General features: G+C 49.2%; 1 protein-coding gene across 1 annotated transcript; it reads right to left on the bottom strand.

Annotated features, from left to right (window-relative positions):
• Positions 1–6,686: 6,686 nt before the first annotated feature.
• LOC307102529 (UPF0500 protein C1orf216) lies at positions 6,687–11,785 on the bottom strand. Its single transcript, XM_079776127.1, has 2 exons — positions 11,607–11,785; positions 6,687–9,004 (listed from the first exon to the last, which is right to left on the bottom strand). The coding sequence occupies exon 2, from the start codon at positions 8,997–8,999 to the stop codon at positions 8,322–8,324; it is 678 nt and encodes a 225-aa protein (XP_079632253.1). The 5' UTR covers positions 9,000–9,004; positions 11,607–11,785; the 3' UTR covers positions 6,687–8,321.
• Between the last annotated feature and the right edge of the window lie 10,537 nt (positions 11,786–22,322).

The raw sequence follows: 22,322 nt of genomic DNA, 5'->3' as shown, positions 1-22,322 counted from the left end.
CCCCAGGCAGTACTAAGGACGTCCCCTGAGGGCTCCAGGACTTGAGAGGGTGCAGGCCTGCCTGAGGGACCCCCCCTCTAGTGCACAAATTTCGTGCACTGGGCCTCTAGTAATAAATATTTGTTGAATGCAAGAACAAATAGTCCTGTCTGTGACTAAGATGAAGATGTGAAGAGCACCTTGGTGACAGGTTCCTGGCAGTGCCTAGGAGGTGGTGTCTGGTGACAGTGGTGACAGCAAGGGAGTGCCACACACATGCTTGCAGACTGTGTGATTCTGGGCCTTCTGGGGATGTGGCCCATCCTGAGGGATGTGGGACAGAGACAAGGGTATCCAGCATCCCTGGGGATCCTATAACCACAGTGGCCCGAGGGAGCTGAACGAAGGGCAGGACCTCATCAGTTTGGGAGGAACCCAGCTGTCCTGCATGTGGCAGACTTAGAGTGGGCAAGACTGGGCCAGTACATACCATCTTTGGTGGGTCTGGCTTCCCTGAATCATCCACTGCCCTGTAGTTCCCTGGACCCTGGGGCTCTGAAGGATGGTTCTGTGAGGAACAAGTCTAGCCATTGATTTCATTCCCTTTCCTGAGATGGAAAAATCTCCATGAGATGTCTTGAGGAAGGTCTTTGTAGACCAAACAGAAACTTGTGGAACACTCAACCTTGGGGAAAGATCAAGCCAGCAGGGATGCAGGAACCAGCCAGAGAAGATCTTGCAGGCCAAACTAAGCAAGTTGAACCACTGGAGAGCCTTGGAAAGATCTTAAATTGGAGGAGTCTTATAGGAGTCCACACTAGAGCAGTGTTGTGAATGAAAGGGAGGGAGCCAGACCAGGACCCTTTCTAGATGTCCAGGTGAGAGATGATGGTGGCCTGAACCAAGGTGGGGGAAATTGGAGTAGAGAGGAAGGCACGGGCTGCAGAAGTTCTTGGAAGTTGGAAGGAACTGGACTTGGTGATTGACTGCCATGAGGAGGGCTAGGAGGGCTAGACTCGCACCCCAAAGGACTCAGTGGAATGACCCAGTTTGTGGGTGAGGAGAAGATGAGCTCAGATTGGGATATGGGAAGTCTGAATTGAGTCACCTGGGTGGAGCTGTCCACTGGGCAGTTGGATATGCAGTAGGGGTGGGGGCAGAGACCCTGCTGGAGAGAGAGGTTGGAAGTCCAGGGGACTGAAGGCACAGAAAGGAGGAGTCCACAGGAGGAATGGGAGAGAGGAGGTCCCAGGCCAGCGCAGGGAAGCATCACGGTCTAGGGAGAGCTGCCTGAACACTGGAGAGTGGGGGCCGCCTAGAGGCGTCCAGGAACCATCCGAGTCCCCTCCAGCCCGCTAACTCGCACACACTCAGACCCGCACGCCCACAGGTCCAGTCCCACATCTATGCGCTCCCCTGCAGGCTCCCATCACCTGCACACCCCTGCCCGCCTCCAGCGACACTCACAGCGGAGGGCTCACCCCACAGCCCTCTCTTGGTCTTCCCACTTTGGCCTCACTCCTCCCTGCAGACCCTAGAGTTAATCCTCCCCCTCCCCCTCCCCCAGATTAGGGGCGCCGCCCCCCTTTGTGCGTCCGAGGGCCTGAGACGAAAGCCCTGGAAGGCTGCCGGCCTTCCTAGCAGCTGAGGTGGGGAGGGCGGCAGGGGGCGCGGGGGCGGAGACACAGGGGTGGGGAGGGGTCCCGGCGCAGCTGTCCCGCGAGGGGCCGGGACAAAGGGCCTGCTGGCGGGCCGCCCTGAGCCGTTTTCATGCTTGTTGGGATTAAGCGCAGGAAACGTCGCTGGCAGCCGTGCGGATCAGCGGTTGGGGGCGCGCCGGCGCGTGGGGCGGGCTCGGCCCCGCCAGACCCACGCTTTGTGGGGGAACCCCCGGCCCGCGAGGCTCGGAGGAGAACGCCCCTTTGTCCGCGCCTTTGGGGGGGATGAGCCCCGCCCGGAGACCGCAGAACACCAGCTGAACGCCTGCCTCCAGCCCGCCCCTTCCCCGGCGCGGAGCACGGGAGCTCCACCTTGCACTCCCTTACGGGGCAAGGTCACGGCCCCCAGCCCGAGCCTCTCGGACTGCCCCATCTCACGGCCCGAGATCGCTTTCCTGCCGGGTGGGCGGGGGATGCAGGCCCGCGGGGACCTAGCCCCTTCCCGGCCCTCACCCCGTGCCACCGCCCTCCCGGCTCCCGCCAGTCCCACCACCAGACACCTCTCTCTCCGAATCTACTGGTGATCAATGAGAGGGGAGCGACCGACCGGAGGACCGACGGTTCTGAGCTCTGAGCGGAGGGGTCTGAGGAGAGGAGCGGGGCAAGGATAACGTTTGGCTGGAGAAGCCTTCAGGCCTGCAGAGGAGAAGCAGACACACTGATGGCTGTGCCGCGCTGGGGCTGGGAGAATCTCAGGGGTTTGCCGGGTTTGAAAACCGCCCCAGGCTGGTGCAGTCTTAATTCTGAGAGGGGTGGGGGAGAGCAGAGGGCAGGCATGCAGGTCTGTGTAACAGGAGTGTGCATCTGTGAGTGTGAGAGCTTGTGCATGCGCGTGCACACATGCATAGGAGTGGTGTCCAGTGGCCTTGTGTTTGCGGGTGCCTGGTGGGTGTGGCTTTGAGGCCTGGTTCAGACCCCAGAGCATCCCCATTTTAGGCTCCTCTTCTCACCACCAGCATCCATTAAACTCATGGATCTGGGACTCAAGGTGCTTTGGCAACACTTTTTAATATATAGCACAATTGTCCCGGGGGCATTTCCTACCTCTGATGACCTCCCACTCCTCTCTTAATCAAATAATAACATGTATGGACTATTTCCTATGTGCCAGGCTCAGGTCTGAGCCCTTTACACGTGTAAACTCTCGCATAACCCATTTCACAGTTGAGAAAAGTGAGGCACAGCTACTACTAAATGGAGGATTCAAGACTTCTGGGTTCAGTCGGCACTAGAAATCACAGTTCTCTGTTGCCTCAACTTCTACTCATTCTCCAGGCTCCTATTCCTCCAAGAAGGCTTCCTTGGTCAGGTGATCTTGCTTTCCTATTCCTGTCACCTGTTCATGCTGTGGTTAGGAGACACTAACACTAGATTTTGGGTGAGGCTTGTAGGAAACAGGCTGGAAGACAAGTCATGGGCTGCCACCAGGAATCATTCAATCTACATAGAATGCTGATATTCCAGGGGAGCCCACCCACGACAGTCTGAAGCTTCCTTATCCCCCTAACTCATTACTTTCTTCTTCAGTTGCCAGTTCACTCCCTGCCCCCCAGGCTCTGACCATGCTTGATGGGACTGAACTATTTGGAGTCCCTGGAGAGTTTTCCATGGACCCAGCCCCTTCTGTCCCAAGAGGATCCAGCCCTGCACAACTTCCCCACCAATCCCTTCCGCGTTGGTCCTGTCCCTGGGGGGTGTTCAGGCCCCTACTGTGTGCCCTGCCCCCGTGGGTCTCCAGGTCTCAGCTTCAATCTCCTCACTCAATCCTCCTACTAAGTGAGACTCCTCAGAAACCTGAGTCAGACTTCCCTACTTCTGGTCATGAGATTTCATTCTGGTGGGAAGGAAAAGGTGGCTAACTGGCTAACACCTCCCACTAAATAAATCTTCCCTACGCCCCCTCACTGTCCGAGGGACTAAGAAATCTCCACCCAATGACTTTAAAACAAACTCCTAAATATATCAAGTCTCAGGCAAAGATCTGCACAGAGGGCTAGGACCAGCTTCCCCTCTTCTGAGCTCAGAATGGCCTGTGCACTAATCTTTTGGATGCAAGTCTCATCTATCAGTGCAGGCAAGACCTGCTCAAGGGCAGGACCGGGCTCTGCAGGACCTTGTATGGAGGTGCTCAGTCGGTTTTAATGCATACAAAGCATTTTCAGGTCCATTTCCTCATCCAAGCCATACAATTGCCACAGGCGGAGGCAGTCTATAGAGTCCTGGACCAGGTCTGCCCCCCACAAAAATTATAGCAGCACCTCGGCCCTTCCCACAATCAGGCCCAAAGGCCAGCGTACCTGATGGGAAACAATTGGCTGAGTTGGTTCATCCACTGGGGTCTCTGCTGACCTGGCTGTGGCTCTGACGCCCTGCTCTTGCTCAGCTCCTCCCCTCACCCACCATTACACCAGGGGCTGGGCCTGTCCTTAGACTCTTGATGATTGGCAGGGGTCCTATATACCTACAATTCACCACACTGGTTCCTTGGTCTGGCCTTCATCTTTTTCTCAGCTCAGAAAGCTCTTTTATGGAAAGGAATAATGGGCAGCTTTATTTTAAAAAACGTTTTTTAAAAAGATGCCTTTCATTTTAGATTCAAATTTCTTAAGGAAAATTTTGATTTTTTTTTTCCCTGTGAAAAAGTGAAATATGCATCCCAAAAGCATCTATACTAATAAAAGGGTAATATGCTAATTAGACCGGGAGACCTTCCAGGAAACCTTCTGGACAAAGCCATGGTGGCGAGGCCAAGGCAGAGGCAATTAGGGGCAATCAGGCTGGCAGGGGGAGACAGTTGGGGGTGAGCAGGCCAGCAGAGGGCAGCAGTTGGGGGCAAGCAGGTCAGCAGGGGGGCATTTAGGGGTGATCAGGCAGGCAGGCAGGTGAGTGGTTAGGAGTCAGCAGTCCTGGATTGCGAGAGGGATCCCAGATTGGAGAGGGTGCAAGCTAGGCTGAGGGACACCCCTGCCCCCCGCGCATAAATTTCGTGCACCGGACCACTAGTTATTTGTAATTATATTCATGACTCTCATTAAGGTAGTTTATTATGTGCCATGTATAGCTATCAGTATTTTTGCATATTATATATTAATTTAATCCTTGAGACAACCCTATGAGATAGTTACAACCTATGTTTTCATTTTAAAATGAGGAAATTGAGATACAGTACAGAGAAGTTAATTGACTTGCCAAAGGTCATAGAAACAGAGAACAATGGTGCTAACATCCAAATCCAGGGGTCTGGCCTCACAGTCTGTGCTCTTAACCATTGGTTGTACACAGAAGAGCCTTCACATGTTTGGGAAAGGGGTCCTTCCTAAAAATTCCCCCTTTGTGCTCTAAGGGCTTGATGTCTCATTGTTAGAAATCTCCATGGTTAAAGTTATTCAAATTTCGCTATAGCTCTTTGCTAGAACAAGATCTCTTAATAAGTGGAATTTGTCAAAACTGGTTCAATATTGTTTCTGTATAAATATCAAATGTAGAGATAATAAGAATTATTAATATCTTGGGTCACTATTTCTGAGAAGTATACTTTCCGGGATTTAAAATATATAGACCTTTCTCTAAAATGTTTCAATTATTTTAAGTGGAATATAATTTTTATTTTGTAATTTTAAAATAATCAATAAAATATTTGATTTATTTAATCAGTAAAATATGCCTTCTATGGTAGGCATCCTCTAAGATGCCCTCTGATTCTCCCCCTTCCTGGTTCTTAGACGCTTGTGTAATATCCTCCCTTTGAGAAACTTACTTCTAACCAACAGGATATGGCAACATGGAGGGGATGAATTTCTATGATGAGGTTGCAGAAAACTGTGACTGCTGTCTTGCTAGTACTGACTTTCTTAGCTTGCATGCTTTGATGAACTAAGCTGCCATGTTAGAAGGGCCCACATGGCAAGGAACTGAAGGTGACCTTCAGCCAACAGTCCTTGAAGAACTGAATGCTCGCCCTAACCAGTTTGGCTCAGTGGATAGAGCGTCGGCCTGCGGACTCAAGGGTCCCAGTTTCGATTCTGGTCAAGGGCATTTACCTTGGTTGCGGACACATACCCAGTGGGGAGTGTGCAGGAGGCAGCTGATCGATGTTTCTCTCTCATCGATGTTTCTGACTCTCTATCCTTCTCCCTTCCTCTCTGTAAAAAATCAATAAAATATATTTTAAAAAAAAGAACTGAATGCTCCATGCACCCTGGACTGACTCGGCCTTGACTGCAGCCTTGAGAGAGATTCCTGACCTACAGAAATGGTGAGATGACAAATGTGTATTGCTTTAAGTCACTAAGTTTTAGGGTAATTTGTTATGCAGCAATAGGTAACTAATATACTTACTTTATAAAAGTAATGGATTTTTGAGACATCAATAAATCATCATACAAGTTAATATAAAATAGAAGATCTAATATGATTGGCATCAACAAATATCTGAAGTCACGCACATGTACTGTAACCACATCTGTGTCAGAGCCATCTAAGGACCCTCCGTCTTTTGCAGTCAGGCTGCCTTTCAGGGAAGCAGTGGCTCTAGAGCAGGGTTGAGAAAGTGAGTGTTTTGTGTGGGGGTGTCTTTCACAATCAACGCCCCCATTTTCAGGCCCAAAGGTGCCTTAGGACAAGGACAACCCAAATAAGTCTCTCGCAGAGGCCAAGTCCCCCCTGTCAACCTGAGAAACCCCTTAGGAGAGACCTCTCTGTCCCACCATCAGACTGTCAGCCATCGCAGGCTGGATTCCTCCTCCCCAGTGTCTTCCCCCATCCTTACCCCCCAGCTCAGAACCCTGCTCAAAAAGGCCACCAGATGACACAAACTCAAGAATAGAATAGAAACACAAACTCAAGAAATGCATTTCTCTGCTCCAGTTTATTCATCTTGGTTCAGACTCAACATGCAAGAGCTAGACACAAGTTCCCAGGGTCACTGGCTCAGCCTCACTCCCCATTGCTTTCACCCACCCACCCACTTAGAGATAGAAAGAGCCCCCACATTTTACAGACAGGAAGACTGAGAGCCAGACTACTAGTATCAATGACCTCCATGCCACTGCTCACCCACTAGGATCTTGCAACCTCTTGGCTCCCAGAAGCAAAACAGAGAGCTTGGCTACCTTAGTCTTTGGCTCTCTCCACCTCACAGAGCTTCTGCTGGAGCCCGTCAACTCCCATTTAGAGGGCATTTCAGTGATGAAAGGGGGTATGATTCAGCATTCTAAGAGTTTACAGAGGTAGGGCTGACCCTGCCCCCTGCCCCCTCTTGAAAGAACTGTGGCTCCTCCTGGCACAGACAGTCTGATTTCAGGGAAAATAACCAAACTAATTCAACATCCAGTGCTGCTAAATCCAGAGAGGCACAGCATGTAGAGGCACAGAGACGGAAGTGAGATTTTACCCAACAGCCTGGGAACACCTTGTCCATTCCTTGCAAGCTTATTAGCACACATTTCTGTTCATCAGAAGCTTAACTCAATATGGTCTGTAACAGCTCCTTTGCAGTGGAGAGGAGCTGGTTTGTGGTTTGTTTGGAACTGGCATTTAAGAATTCCCAAACTCCTATTTTTCACAGGGTCCTACCATTATCATCTCCACATCCCCATCTCCCACGTGCTGGGAGGCAGAGTTCAAGAGAGACAGTCCCTATCTTCTTCTCTGATCCCACCCCCATCCCTGCCACGATGTCAATCACCACCCCCAGCTCCCCTGCCTGATACTAATTCTCTGCCAATTGCTCTGGCAAATTTGCAGCCAAAAGCCTTGACAGGCCGAAGCGGCTACTATCTACAGCAAATCCATGGTCAGGGACAACAGCCTCAGCAGAGCAAAATCTAGGAAGAGTGAGGGGAAGGCGAAGGAGGGGTGGCCTGGGAAACCCCAAGAGACCCTCTTTCCAGGGAGCAGTGGGGCCCTGTGGAGAGAAAAAGCTACAGCAGGTCATGGGTAACATAGGGTGCGGATGGATGCCCCACATGTGCAACTGAATATATATTTGCACACCTTGCTCAGGAGTCTGCCTGCAGATACCTATTCCCAATAGACACTTCCCAGGCTTCACCAGCACACATGCACCCCTACTTATAGGCCTACACAGACAAGAGCTCACTCATATACACCCACCACAAGCCTCAACATTCAAACCTACTCATAGGCACACACTTCTTTTGTATGTACAGTTGACCCATGAGCAACGAAGGTTTTAGGAGTGTTGATCCCTGAAACAGTCGAAAATCCATGTAGAACTTCTGACTCTCCAGAAACTACTAATAGTCTGCTGCTGACCGGAAGCCTTATGGATAACATAAATAGTCGATTAACACATATTTTGTACATTATATGTGTTATACACTGTATTCTTACAATAAAGTAAACTAACCAAAATGTTATTACTCTCTTACATACATACCATACATACATAGATGGAGACACACACACAGGCCTGCACATAATTTAGGCTGTGTCTATATACAGCACACATAAGCTGATGCCTGGCACATGTTAGCACATACATACTCACTTATGCTTACCTGCACTCATACCAGCTAATAATCATATACTTGTGCACAATCACACACATGCCTGCAAATATATACATATACCCTTGCACCTGGATGCAAGGGTATATGTATCCTAGGGCCTGGATGGTGCTGCCTTATGTTGGAGACAGCGGATAAGCTCCTTTCGGTTGTCTAGGATGGTGTCGAAGCTCTCCTGAAGACGGGCCTGCTGGTCAACCAACTGGTGTTGCAGGCCTCGGATCCACTGGAGCAGGGCCAGGCGGCGGTACATCACCAAGTGCATGTGGTGCTTCTCCTTCTCCTGCTCTTTGTAGCGCTCTTGAGCCTGCAGCTTCTGCACAGCCTGGGCCACCGAGGGCAGAAGGGGATCTGAAGGCCCAGGGCCGTGAGGGGTCCCACAGGAAGGCTCAGGGCTGCTACTAAGGCTGTCAATGCTTAGGGAGCTGCTGGCATAGCCGTTGTCCTCCAGAGGGGAGCAGATTGTGCCGGCACTACTCATCTTCTCAGGCTCAGCTCTGGGGATCTCTGCTCCCTCTGGTGGGCTGCGGAGCTCCCCCTCAGGGAGTCCAGGGTCCTGGAAGGCCTGGTTGTCAGAGGGCAACTCGGAGGAGCTCCTCATCAGGATGGGCTCCACTTGGTCTGGCATCCCATGCCAATTCTCATTGGCGTCCTTGGCACTCGCCATGAAGTTGGAGTTGCTGTCTGGATGAAACTCAGGTTGACATACTCCAGGAGGCGGCCCCCCCAGAAACTGGCCCCCCTCAGCTACCTCTGGCTGGATGGCAAACATCTGGCCTGTAGAGGGGAAGCAGAAGAATGAGTCAGAGCAGGACAGGGTGGGGGTCCTGACTGAGTGGAGGCAACCAGCAAGCGAGCCTGGCTGCTCCTTCTCAGTCCCTTTCCCTGTACTCTGGTAACACCTCCCTTCCTGGTTTTCCTCCTCCCTTTCTGTCTGTTGCTTCTCAGTCTCCTGCACAGGTTTGCCCTCAGCCCTCTGAGGCAGGGTGTCTTCTCATTCTATGCACTTCTCCTCAGATGACCTCAGACTCTGCTGTAGCTTCAAGGAGCATCATGTGTTGGTGACTCAGATCTGCCTCCAGCTCAGATCCAACTGCTTTCCAACCCTGCAACCAACCACAGGCTCCTCAAATTCTACGTGTCCAAACAGCTCTTCCTCTTCAGTGACCTGGGCAAAGTGGCCCCACTCTCCATCGGGCACTCTAGTCAGACACTTGAGAGCATCCTGGACCCCTCACTCTGCTTCCTTTCCCCATCTCATTGGCCACGAAATTCTGAGAGAAAAACACACACCCTCCGTGTGTGTGTGTACATACATCTCTCTCACTTTCACTTGGCTTAGGCCATTTCTTGTTGTTTTTTTTAAATATATTTTATTGATTTTTTTACAGAGAGGAAGAGAGAGGGATAGAGAGTTAGAAACATCGATGAGATAGAAACATCGATCAGCTGCCTCTTGCACACACCCTACTGGGGATGTGCCCGCAACCAAGGTACATGCCCTTGACCGGAATCAAACCTGGGACCCTTCAGTCCGCAGGCCGACGCTCTAGCCACTGAGCCAAACCGGTTTCGGAGGCTTAGGCCATTTCTTACCGGGACTACTGACTGCCACAGCCTTTTCTCTGATCTCTCTGCCTCCAGTTACAAATGTAAATTTGATTCATCCTAGCTCCCTAAACCTCTACATGGCTACAAGGCTGTGCTTCATCTGGCTCCTGCTCACCCCTCCAGACTTGCCTCTTGCCACTCTGCCCCTCCTGCCACACCAAACTGCTCAGAGATCTCAGAAATGCACCATTATTCTCCTCCCACAATTCCCTTGGCCTGTGGTACCCTTCCTCTCCCCTCTCCTCTAAGGTCCTTCCTTCTCCACCCACAAATTCCTTTAAAAAAAAAAAAAAAAAAAAAATATATATATATATATATATATATATATATATATATTATTGATTTCGGAGAGGAAGGAAGAGGGAGAGAGAGATAGAAACATCAATGATGAGAGAGAATCATTGATTGGTGCCTCCTGCATGCCTCCCCTCCCCCAGGGGATTGAGCCCATAACCCAGGCATGTGCCCTTGACCAGAATCGATCCTGGGACCCTTCAGTCCACAGGCCAATGCTCCATCCACTGAACCAAACCAGCTAGGGCACAAATTCCTTTTTATACTTCAAAACTCAGCTCTAATATCCCTCCCCCCTCTCTGATGCCATCCTGATTTTCTCCCCACTGCCCCAATATACACAAACACACAGTTAACTGCCTTCCTCTGGGCCCCATTGCCCTGGGTACACACTGTCTAATTCATGTTTGTTTCTTGTCCTCAACACATAATGGATGATCAGTAAATGTCTATTCAATTTTTTTAAAACTCTCTTGTAGTAGCAGCTTACAAATCCAGCTCCCTGACTAGATGGGGAACTCCTCTGTATATCCTCCATCATATTCCCAAGAGCCAGCACGGAGCTTGGCACTAGCAGGTGTCAGTCTATACTTGCTGGGAGAGTGAATGGGGGAGAGGGGGCCTGCAGTGGGATATCTATGCTCAGGAAGAGCAGCAGGAGGCTCCTGCCCAGGGCTGGCCCCGCTGGGTCCAGTTCCTTCCTCTGCCCAAGGAGGACCCCACCTCCCTATGGACAAGCCTCTTGGACTTTGCCTCCTTCCCTCCATACCTACTATCCTGTGTCCCTGCCCCTAACTTGCTCCATCTTGATGTCCTGGAGGGAGGACATACAATACTATTCTTACTTCCTCAATAACCCCCTTCTACCAAAATTAGGGTTTCAATTGGCAAGAGGTTTCTACTGACCACGTATCCCTAGAATTAGAAAATCCGGGTATCAGTAAGAGTGAGAGATAATGTAAGCGACAAGGATCCTCCCACATCCAGTAGTGGGCAGGAGTCCTGGGGTGGGGGTGGAGATGGGGGATGGTGTAGGGACAGTTCCTTTATAACCTTCAAACTCCCCGCTAAGCGAGGTGCCTGGAGATCCCCACCCAAATGTTTCCTTTTTCCTAAACTTGGGCGGGGCCATGGAGGAAGCTGGGATGTGTTGGTGGCGGGGTTACGAACCGCAGGGGTCTCCAAGACGGTAAAATGGGAACCCAGACACCCCAGGATCAGGTTTCTCTCTCTAATCCGCAATTTGCCGGGTTTGGGTGGGGGGTGGGGAGGTCGCTCGGTGAGGATGGGGGCGATGGGCCTCCCTCCCTGCCTAGCCTTGCAGGAGAGGGAGACTCCCGGAAGACAGAGAGCAGACACCATCCTTCCCTAATTTCCCCATAGGAGGCAGCTGTGCGTAGGCTGCGACTTCCCTCCAGGTCCCCCAACCCCTGCGGCTGAGCCCCAAACCCTCCCCCTGGGGCCCCCGACTCACGGCCTGGAGGCGCCCGCCCCGGCACGGCCAGCTCTGGCTCCAAGGCCCCGCGGCGGGAACTCGCCCCTCCGGGCTCGGGGTCCCTTGGCCTGGGCGTCCACGCGGGTCCGGCGTGGGGTGCGGGGTTCCTGGGCTGCGCTCCCAGCTCCAGGCGTGGACTGCGGAGCCGGCGGCGTCAGCGCGTGGGGCGGGGCGGCCTGGCCCACGTGGGCCGGTTCGGTTTCCCGCGGAGAAGCGGAGCCCCTGGACCGCCCCCCGGCCTGCGCCTTCCGCAGCCTTGACCGAGGCCTTGCAGGTCCAGAGTTAGTTAGTTCCTAGCTGCCCTCACTGGGCTCCTCTCTGCAGAGAGAGTGACATTCTCAAGATGAAAATCTGGTCCTGTCACCACCCTCCTGCCTAAAACCCCTTGATGGCTTCCCCATTGCAGGGTGAATCCTTCAGGCAGCTCCTCCGGGCTCTGAGCATCCTGCCGTCTCTCCCTCGTCAGCCTTTGAGCTCCATCTCTGCAATCCGGGCCTGAGGCTCCTTCCTGCCATGCGGCTTTTGCACACACTGCTCCTTCTGCTGAACATGACCTCCCCCCCCCCCCCCCCCCGCCCCCGCTCATATTTTAGACCTCTTCTCAGATCAACCTTCTCTGATATTATCCCTGAGCACGTTGTTCCTTTCCTTCATAGCATCTATCACCGTTTGAAATTATGTCTTCATTTTGTGCTTATTTATTAAAGTCACTTAGGAAAGGTACGCTTTTAAGAGCAGAAAGAAAATCTGCTCTGGGACAGGCATGGGTGCCAGTGCAGTGAGCTCTCCTCAGTTTCTATTTACTGAAGCCTGACCCCCTCACTCCCTTCCTCCTTGGGGGAAAGGTATAGGGTTTAGGGGTCCAGTTTGCAATCAAAGAGAACAGAGGAATTTCTGGCTTCAATCATACAACCGAAAAGCACTGGCTGGTGTTAAGTAAGTTAATGCTTCTTAAAATAAGTTCCCCAGAAAGAAGACTGGGACAAATTTAGCCTTCAGGGCACATGAGCTTGGGGGGGGGGGGGTGGGGAACCTTCCACACCATTTTATTGAACAAGCTATGCAATTGGCTACACCTTTGTCATGTACCCCCAACCCCATTCACCCCATTTCAAAACTAAACTAATATGGATTCATTGTTGAATAATACAGTTAAAATCCCTTGTCCCATCTCTCGCTCCTAATTTTTTTGGAGGTAACCAAAATTCTTAGGGGTCCTGTTTCGACAAGGCTATTAAAAATATAACAAATAGCCCTAACCCGTTTGGCTCAGTGGATAGAGCGTCGGCCTGCAGACTGAAGGGCCCCAGGTTCGATTCCGGTCAAGGGCATGTACCTTGGTTGCAGGCACATCCCCAGTAGGGGGTGTGTGGGAGGCAGCTGATCAATGTTTCTCTCTCATCGATAGTTGTAACTCTCTATCCCTCTCCCTTCCTCTCTGTAAAAAATCAATAAAATATATTTTTAAAAAATTAAAAAACACACAAAAATAAATAAATAAAATGCCTTGTCTTGCCTGGCCTGAGTGGCTCAATGGTTGAGTGCCGACCTATGAACCAGGAAGTCACGGTTTGATTACCTGTCAGAGCACTTGCCCGAGTTTCGGGCTCCATCCTCAGTGTGGGGCATGCAGGAGGCAGTCAATCAATGATTCTCTCTCATCATTGATGTTTCTATCTCTCACTCCTTCTCCCTTCCTCTCTGAAATCAATAAAAATATAATTTAACAAATAAATAAAATACCTTGCCTTCATCCCTTTCTATTGCTTTTTTTATTTTATGAGAAAGAATTCAACTCTGTGATCTCTGCTGAGGCGTCCTCTTCCAGTTTCAACTTGATTCCAACTCACCATTCTGCTACTGAGGGACTAAATGTAAATTAAATCACACCAACCAATCCTGTATACAAAAATAAGGGAGATGGAAGAGGGAAGAAAAACCATTTTACGAGTATGACAGTTCCTATTTTTTAAGAGGGAAAAGGAAATAAAAGGGAGAAGGCAAAGGTAATTCAAACTTTGGATACTCCCCCAGCTTAGAATATACAGGTGGAGACCGCAGGTCTGAACTGAGTTTCCCTTTTCCTTTACCCACTGCCAGTTCCCCTTGCCTTCAGCCACAGAGTTTCCTTCCTTGTGAGGTGACCCAAATCTTCACTCCTAAAGGCTTCGATGGTCTGGGATTATGCAGCTCTCCCCATGCCATACAGCCATACAGTCACCTGATGGTTTGGTGGGCCCAGAACAGCTCCTCCCCACTTTTCCTTCAGCTCGGTCTCTCCCAGCCCTAACCACGTGGGTTAAACAGCAGCCTGATGAGTGCCAGGATAGGACTGCCCACTCCAGGTGAGTCAGTCAGTCTTTCTCTGGGACTTGCTGACATAAAGCTAAAGGGAGACAAAGTAGGGAAGATGTGAGCCTAGGGCTGTAGCCATCACATTTCCTGGCAAGTAGAAGTCAGTTTGTAATAGGAGAAAATGATGCTGCCACACAGAAGCAGAGACAAAAGACAGTGTCCTGGCGATGTTCCAGCCCGTTTCCTGAGGCCTTGTATACCTCCCAATAAGGCCCTTGTTTTGCCAAGCCTAACTTGAGTGGGATTTCTTTCGCTTGCAATCAAAAGAACCATGATTAATAGAGCGTCTCTGGGTCCCACTCATGTACCTCTCAGTCCTCATTAAATAGTAGCAACTCTATTTCCCCTGGTGGCCATTATCAGTCCAACCTACATGGTGACCTCCTTTCTTCTATTTCTCTAGTATTATGAGGAGCTTGGAATGTAGTGGAATCATCTTTGTGTTCCCTGGTTAGAAACATTCCTCCCTAGATGCTAACGCCTCCTGACCATGCAGAACCTAGAATGTCAGAGACAGGAAGTTAACTCTTTGAGAAAGTCATTAGGTACAAGCACATAAGGCACCACACCTACTCAACCCCTTCGTATGTGTTTTGGCTACAAAAGATAACAAATCATAGATTGACTGTTGAGTTAGAGTCTATATTGTATGTGGCAGGCTTTGAAGGATAAATAGAAGCTCACCGAGAGAAAGCAGGAGAAGGCCAAGTGTGTTGAGACAACCCAGGGAAGGCCAGTGTGACTGGTACATGTCGGGCAATAGAGGTAGGAGATGAAGCTGGAGGATAAAGTAGGCTAAGAGGTGAAAGGTCTTGACCACTATTCTGTGGAGCCGGGGCTTCTTCCTGGGGGCCACAGAGAAATAATGGGGAGCCCCCAGAGGTTCCTCATCAGAACAAAGACCAGGCTCCCAGTCCTGGGGTACCAGCCACCTGCTTTATTTTCTTCCTGAGCTCAAATCATCTGTCAACCTCCTCACATGGCTTTGGGAACTTAGGCAAATCAATCCATTTTAACCTTTTTAGGTTAAATAAAGATATTATGCCTTGAACATTATTAAATAATGTTATAATGTGAACATTGTTAGTTGGGATCCCAAGACCAGGCACACAGCCTTGGAGAACCTTTGATGTATGAGAGGGCCCTGAAGGCATATTAGAAGGAAAATCATTCCCCAGAATTAGCTCATCTCGGGAAAGAAAGGCCTACAAAGCTGGTGACCTAGTTGATTTGTTCATCCATTTTCTCTTCAGCCTCTTAAAGGCAAAGTGCACTCTAGTCTATCAAGAAATTTTTGTGACCATGTTAGGTAAGACAGGTCCACTCCCCACCCCCCATATGGCTGTTTTCTCAGCTATAAAATGAGGGGGACGTACATCAAGTCTGAAGCTAAACATTTTTTGGAAGGCTTGGAATCTTTTATTTTCATGCAAAATATTTGCAATACACCCAATTTGAGCTCTCTTTCTCCCCTGAACACCCCCACCCTAAACAGCTCCTGAGGGGGGATGTCCCAGGAAGCTTTTCAAGTTCAGTGGGACAGTTTCAAGTCCACTGCACCACATGAACTTGGGAGATGAATCCCACCCCAACCTTTCCCTTCACTCCTGGAGGGAAAAGGGGCAAACTGAGGGGGTGTTTTGGAGCTGTTGGAAGAATGAAATAGAACCTTTTCCTCAAGGCACCCAAGTGGTAAATGTTCTCTCCAAAACCTCTCTTCCACCAGGAGTCCAGAAAAGTCAAATCCAAAGTCCTAAGGCTGTTTGAACACCCCAGGGCCCACAGCAATGGGAGTGAGCCAGATAGAAAATCTGATCTGAAGGAAGAATGAAAGAAGAGGTGCCTGTTCCACCCCCTTCCTAGCAGCTGCCTCTGTGGGCTCCATAATCCCCATGCCCTCTCCCCCACCCCATCCTCAGGCCGCCCACCTCTCCTCCACCCACCCCATTCACCAGTAGGAGGGCTCAGTATCAGCACAGCCTTTCAGGGCCTGACAGGTCCTTTCTGGGTGCCCCCCACATGTAACCACTTAACCTCTAGCACAAAGGGCTAGCCTGAATGGGCTTGGAGCCGGTGGCTCGTGCAGAGGGGGAGGCCTCAATAGGATTTGGGGAGCTGGGTGTATAAACCGCTCTGCTCCAGCAGCCCTCAATGGAGGAGCTGGAGTCGGGGCATGTGCCGAGGGGAGGAGCCCGGCAGCTGCATCCCGCCCCTGAACAATGATTTATTCATTCTCCTGGCACACACAGAGAACACAGGCCAGGGAATGTGGCCCCACAAATCGCCTTCGGCCTCTGCTGATTCCCATGGCAATCATTCTGTTTAAGAACGCACCCTCATACTTGTAATTTATTGCCTAAAGCCTGCCGTTCCCGTCCCCATAAGGAAGTAGAGTACATTATGGGAGGCCTTTAGTAGCCTGAAGGTCAGGCAGGCAAATTTTGAATTGGGTCCATCCAGTCACAACCCCACTCTCTGAAAGCTTCCTGATCAGGTTTTTCTCTCACCCATTTCATAGCAAGAGAAACTGATGTAGAAGAAAAAAGCACAGAGCTTGGCCTGTTTCAGGACCGGGGGAAGGAATGAGAAAGAAGCAGGAAGTTGGGGAGCTTAGCCTAGAAATAACTGACAGGTACCAGAAATGCTGGATGAGTTAATGGACACTAACAAAAGGTGCCGAGTTTGCTGTCCCCACCCTTCTCCCCAGCTCCCGTCTTCTAGCCACACCTGGCTCCATTTCCTGGGAGAATCTTTGGGAGAACTTTGGGACTAGGGGAGAGAATGAAGACAGGTAAACAATGGTACTAAAATCTATAGATTGGGAAAAAATGTTGGGTGGGTAGGTGGTTTCAAGAAGCTAAATTGTGACAAGAATGAATGCGTTTTGCTCTCTCGCCTCCATACCTCATGTCACCAGGGCCAGATCACACAAAAAAAATCACCATAATAAATAAAACTAAAAATCAATAATGTTAGTAGAACAGGGAGAACCAGATTGAAGTGACCATCTTCAGACTGGCCCCTGGGCCTTCTGGCCCCAAGCTCATAATTACCTTGTCACACAGAAAACAAATCTATTGTGGGTGGTAAGTGTGGTGGGCTGGGGGATTCTGGGCAAGGAGTTTGCCCAGCTGAGGAGGGGGAGGGGTTGCAGTAGGAAGACAGATTGTCCTTCGGTGCTGGGGAGAGAAGGGGAGGGAGGTTGAGGCTGACAAAACTAAGGCCTAGACAGCTTCAGAAAGTTTCCTTTCCTTAGACAGGAAGGCGGACACACTAAGGAAGGTGAGCCTGCCTAATACTGTTACTGGTGGTGGGAAATCAGAGGGGACAGGAAAAGGCCCAGCCCACACTCGGAGGGCAGGTTGCTTTGATGCTGCTGCCCTCTGGTGGACAGAAAAAGACAGCACCAACACTGCCCATGCTGGAAACACTGGAAACTGCAGAGGGGTCTCTGTCCTTTCCTGTCCTGAAGCCTTGGGCACCAGGACTAGCACACTCGCAGGCTGGATTCAGAAGGCAGACTCGGACAGTTCAGCATGAAGAATGTTTATTAAGAAGTAGCCTTTAGCCCTGTCAGCGTGGTTGAGCATCGACCTATGAACCAAGAAAGAGCTCATGGTTCGATTCCCAGTCAGGGCACATGCCCAGGTTGCAGGCTCGATCCCACGTGGGGCGTGCAGGAGGCAGCCGATCAATGATTCTCTCTCATCATTGATGTTTCTATATCGCTTCCCCTCTCCTTTCCTCTCTGAAATCAATAAAAAAAAAAAGTTTTTTTTTTTTTTTTTTTTTTTTTTTTTTTAAAGAAGAAGTGGCCTTTGGATCAACACCTGTGGAAGGGAGGGGACAGAAGCTGAACTGCCATACCCTCAGCCTATTTCTAGGGGAGCTCTGAAAATAGAAGGTCCTATCAGAATTGTTTGGAAATGAGCTGAGATGGCCAGGCATTAATACCCCTGTTGTCATTGGATGTAGGCTGTGCTGAAAAGGGGCATGATCTTGGACAAGGCGTTCTCTGCAGCTGAGGCAATCCCCAAAGGGGCTGACTGCTGAAGGCAGCGTTCCTGGTAGCTGGGCCAAAAGGCCTTCATCGAAGGGGGATGGGGTGGTACATCTCGGGGTCTACCCCACACACCACAGATACCCAACATGTGCTAAATGAATGGCAGGGTAGGATCATGTCTCAGGCTCCAGGCTCAACGGGACAGCACATAAGTCTCAGTTATTCAAACTGTTACACGCTGACCTTTGGAAATGGTCGCAGGAGCCCTAATGCTCAGATTCATGGATTCATTCATTCAACAAGCACTCATTGAGGTTTACTATGTGCGAGGCCTGGAGGCAGACACTTCACAATTCTTTTTTACTTAATCCTCACCACTGTGGAGCTAGTATTAACTCAGATTATTCAGATGAGATCAAGTTAAGTGGCTTTCACAGTCCAATGACACTTTAAAAAAATGACACTCACAATAGGACAAGTGCTGTTGCCACTGCCAGATTCCTTGGGCCAGAAAGGGTCTTGGCTCTGTTCTGTGTGTGCATGTGTGTATGTAGAGAGATGGCACTCGCTCTCAGCCAGAACACTTCTATTGCTGCCAAGAGTCGAGACTCCATGGCCTCCTGATTCAATTCCTTACTAATGTTGCTACCCAGAGGGAACAGACCCCCAGGCTTTAAACATTCCTGGTTGTGCCCTAGCCGGTTTGGCTCAGTGCATAGAGTGTCAGCAGGCAGACTGAAGGGTCCCAGGTTCGATTCTGGTCAAGGGCACATATCTCGGTTGCAGGTTCCTCCCCAGCCAGGGCCCTGGTCAGGATATGTGCAGGAGGCAACCAATTATGTGTTTCTCTCACATCGATATTTTTCTCTGTCTTTCCTTCTCTCTTCCAGTCTCTCTAAAAATCAATGGAAAAACATCCTCGGGTGAGGATTAAAACAAACAAACAAACAAACAAACAAACAAACAAAAACCATTCCTGGTTGTAATACACAGCTAGTTCCTTCCCTGGATATTTAAGGGAGAGACAATCCTTATTCCTCAGTGTTCTTTGGCCATCTGATCATCAGGAAGGTATGAAATGTTAAGTTCTTCCCCTAATGTCTAACTTCCACAACTGCTGTGATCATTTGGGGATGACACTGAAGGAACAAGAGGTGGAGGCTTCTGTGCCTTTTGCTAACCCACTGGTTCTGCTGGAGGCGAGAGAGAAAGCTGTCAGCTGCTGCTCTATTATATCCCTGACATATTCCCATCCTTGGCCAATTAAACCTTTCAGCACTCCCAGCCACCAACATAAAGATTGTAGTTTTCTCATTTAGATTCCAGTCATAAAGAACTTGAAGGAAAAAGGAGGAGGGGGGAAGCTTGGATGTCATGGAGCCATTTCTTTCTAAGTCTGACTACAGAGACATAAAGTACCCTCAATACCACACACACACACACACACACACACACACACACACACACACACACGCCTTTCCTCCTGGGCCCCCAGAACCTAATTTTTCACATTTGGAAAACCCAGATGATTTTTGCCTGGGTCCATCTGGTTTTCCAAATAACCTGTCTATTTGATAAATAACATAAGTTAAATTAGACAAGACAAACAAAGAGAGGGGTGGGCAGTCAGCTTTTTCCCTTCCCTCAGCCTCTGAGAAAGAGACGGGGGATAAAAAGCCTATATCACGACTCACTCCCAACCAAACCTGCCCCAGCACTTTCCACCCGTTAGTGATTCTCCATCCTGGAGCTGGGAGCTGCCTCTTCACCCCCACCTCCAGCCCACCAGCCATCAAGAATACTAGACTGTGGTTCCTTCTAAAGTAACGGGAAAGAACCCAGGCATCCAGTCCCATAGTTTCCGCCAACCACCCTGAGGCTGTAGCTACTTCAAACCCCCCTTTGCCATTAGGTATCCCACCACAGGGGACACCTAGATCAATAAACTGAAAATGAAAAGCCTTTAAGGTGAAAGAAGAGAGGACAGAAAGGGAATGGAAAGGACGTGGATAATACAGACCAAGACAATACAACTACTAGGGACAGAGATCTGGCACCTGGGTATCAAAAGGTAAAATCCAAGGTGACGGCCATACACAAAGCCATGCCTATTTCCCTAGCTCACTATGAGAGGCCAGGCACACAGCTGACCTCCATCCTGACACAGCTGGCCATCACCGGTCCTGAGATAGGCCCATGGGCTGGCAGTTGTGGAGACTGGTAAGGCTTGGCCTCTCTTTCCTAATGAGCCAGACCATAAGAGGCATCAGCACCAGCCCTTCCTCGGCAGTGGGCTAGCCAGCATTAGCTCAGCCTCAATCATTTCACATTAATTTGTCCCTTTGATCCTAACTATAACCCTGGGAGCTAAACCAAGCCATTTCACCTCAGCTTCATTTTCCATTTGAGGGGAAAAGTACAGAGGGAATGACTTATGCAAGGTCACGTCACTTGTAAGTTGCAGAGCAGACCTAAGGTCTCACATAGCAACCACCTCGATTCTATCCCACATTAGACAGCTTTGTAGGCCATTCAGCTCCAAGCTTTTCACCAGTAGCTCTTCCGGGCTTCAGATCACCCAATGCTCAATAAATACTTATTTGGGTATATGCCAGGCATGACCCTACCCAAACATACATTTCCAACAAAAACAGATATGGTCTCTGCTTTCACAGAATTAAGTCTGGGGAAGATAGACCTAAACGTACATTAAGGTAGCAAATGGTGATTTTAATAAAAAGAATAGAAAACGTGGGTAGCCTAATTAAGAAAGGGGTGGTAATAGAAGTCCTCTTTAGAGCTAAGCTAACAACTGGAGAATTATACATTAGCCAAAGAATAGTGGAGGGAAGGACATTCCGGGGAAACGAAGGACACTGTGGAAGGCCCTGAACCGAGTGTAATGTGAATGGCAAGAGTGGATAGGAGGTTGAAAGGCAGAGCTATACCTCAGAGGGCCTTGCAGGTCATGAGTTTGAACTTGAGTACAATGGAAGACATTGGAAGGCTTTAGTGGAGAAGTGGCATCCTCTAATTTATGTTTATACAAAGGTGACCCTCTTGCTGCTGTGCACAGATTGGACAGAAGGGAAGCAAATAGGAATGGGGAGATCAGGAGACCACACTGTAGTACCCTGGCAAGAAGTTAACAAATCATGGAAAAAGGCATTGGCTATAGCGCTGGGAGAAGTGAGCTGATTTAGGATGTAATTTGAAAGTGGAAATAATAGGACTTAGAGATTGTTTGATTGTGGGACTAAGGAGGTGTCAAGAATGCCTTTCAGTTATAAAATAAAGTGATGGGGATATAATGCACAGCATAGTGATTATTGTTACTACTACTAGAAAATTGGGGCCAACGTCTTTCTGACTTGGGTACCAGTGTGAGTCCATATGATAAAGGAAGCAAAGGTTTGTTGGACAACATATTTCAAAGTTGCTAAGGGATAGGGCTTTTTTATTTTTAAAAAATGTTTTTATTGATTTCAGAGAAGGGAGATAGAAACATCAATGATGAGAGAGAATCATTGATTGGCTGCCTCCTGCACACCCCCTACTGGGGATCAAGACCACAGCCTGGGCATGTGCCCTTGACAGAAATTGAACCCAGGACCCTTCAGTTCGCAAGCTGACATTCTATCCACTGAGCCAAACCAGCTAGGACATGGGATAGATCTTCAAAGTTCTCATCACAAGAAAAAGTATTTGGTAACTATGTATGGTTATAGATGTTAACTAGACTTGTGGTGATCAGTCCACAATATGTATAAATATTAAATATATACCTGAAACTAACTTAATATTATACACCACCAACAAAAGAAAATTCTTTCAACTCAGATTTGAAGGAATAAAATGAAATAAAATTTTTATAACTTAAAAAAAATAAAAGAATGGCCTTCAGATTTTCAGCCTGAGTGACGGGGTGTGTGGAGGTGGCTTTTACTGAAATGGGAACAGGAGGAAGCGCAGGTTTGTAGGAAAACTGTAACATTTTTAAAGATGTTAAGTCTGAGACTCTTGAGACATGGGCCTTTAAGAACTGGTCCGCAAAACATGCTGCAGTTGTTACACTGGCAATTCCTTATGCTTGCAGAGTAACACTAGACACAATGTAGTCACACACATTTTCCAACATAAGCTTCACAGTAACTCCGAGACAAGCATGCATTACTATCCTCCTTTCATAAGTATAAATGGAGGTTCTCAGAGGGAGGGGCAATAACTTTCAGCTTGGACCTGTGGCTGCCAATCAAAGGGCTGTAAAGACAGTTACCATATTTGTTTTGCTTTTAATCCTTACTGGAGGATATTTTTCCATTGTTTAGAGAGTAGAA

The sequence above is a fragment of the Cnephaeus nilssonii genome, assembly GCF_951640355.1.
Source record: "Cnephaeus nilssonii genome assembly, chromosome: 7".
In the NCBI taxonomy this organism is placed as follows: Eukaryota; Metazoa; Chordata; class Mammalia; order Chiroptera; family Vespertilionidae; genus Cnephaeus; species Cnephaeus nilssonii.
This window is presented reverse-complemented; position numbering and strand designations above follow the sequence as displayed.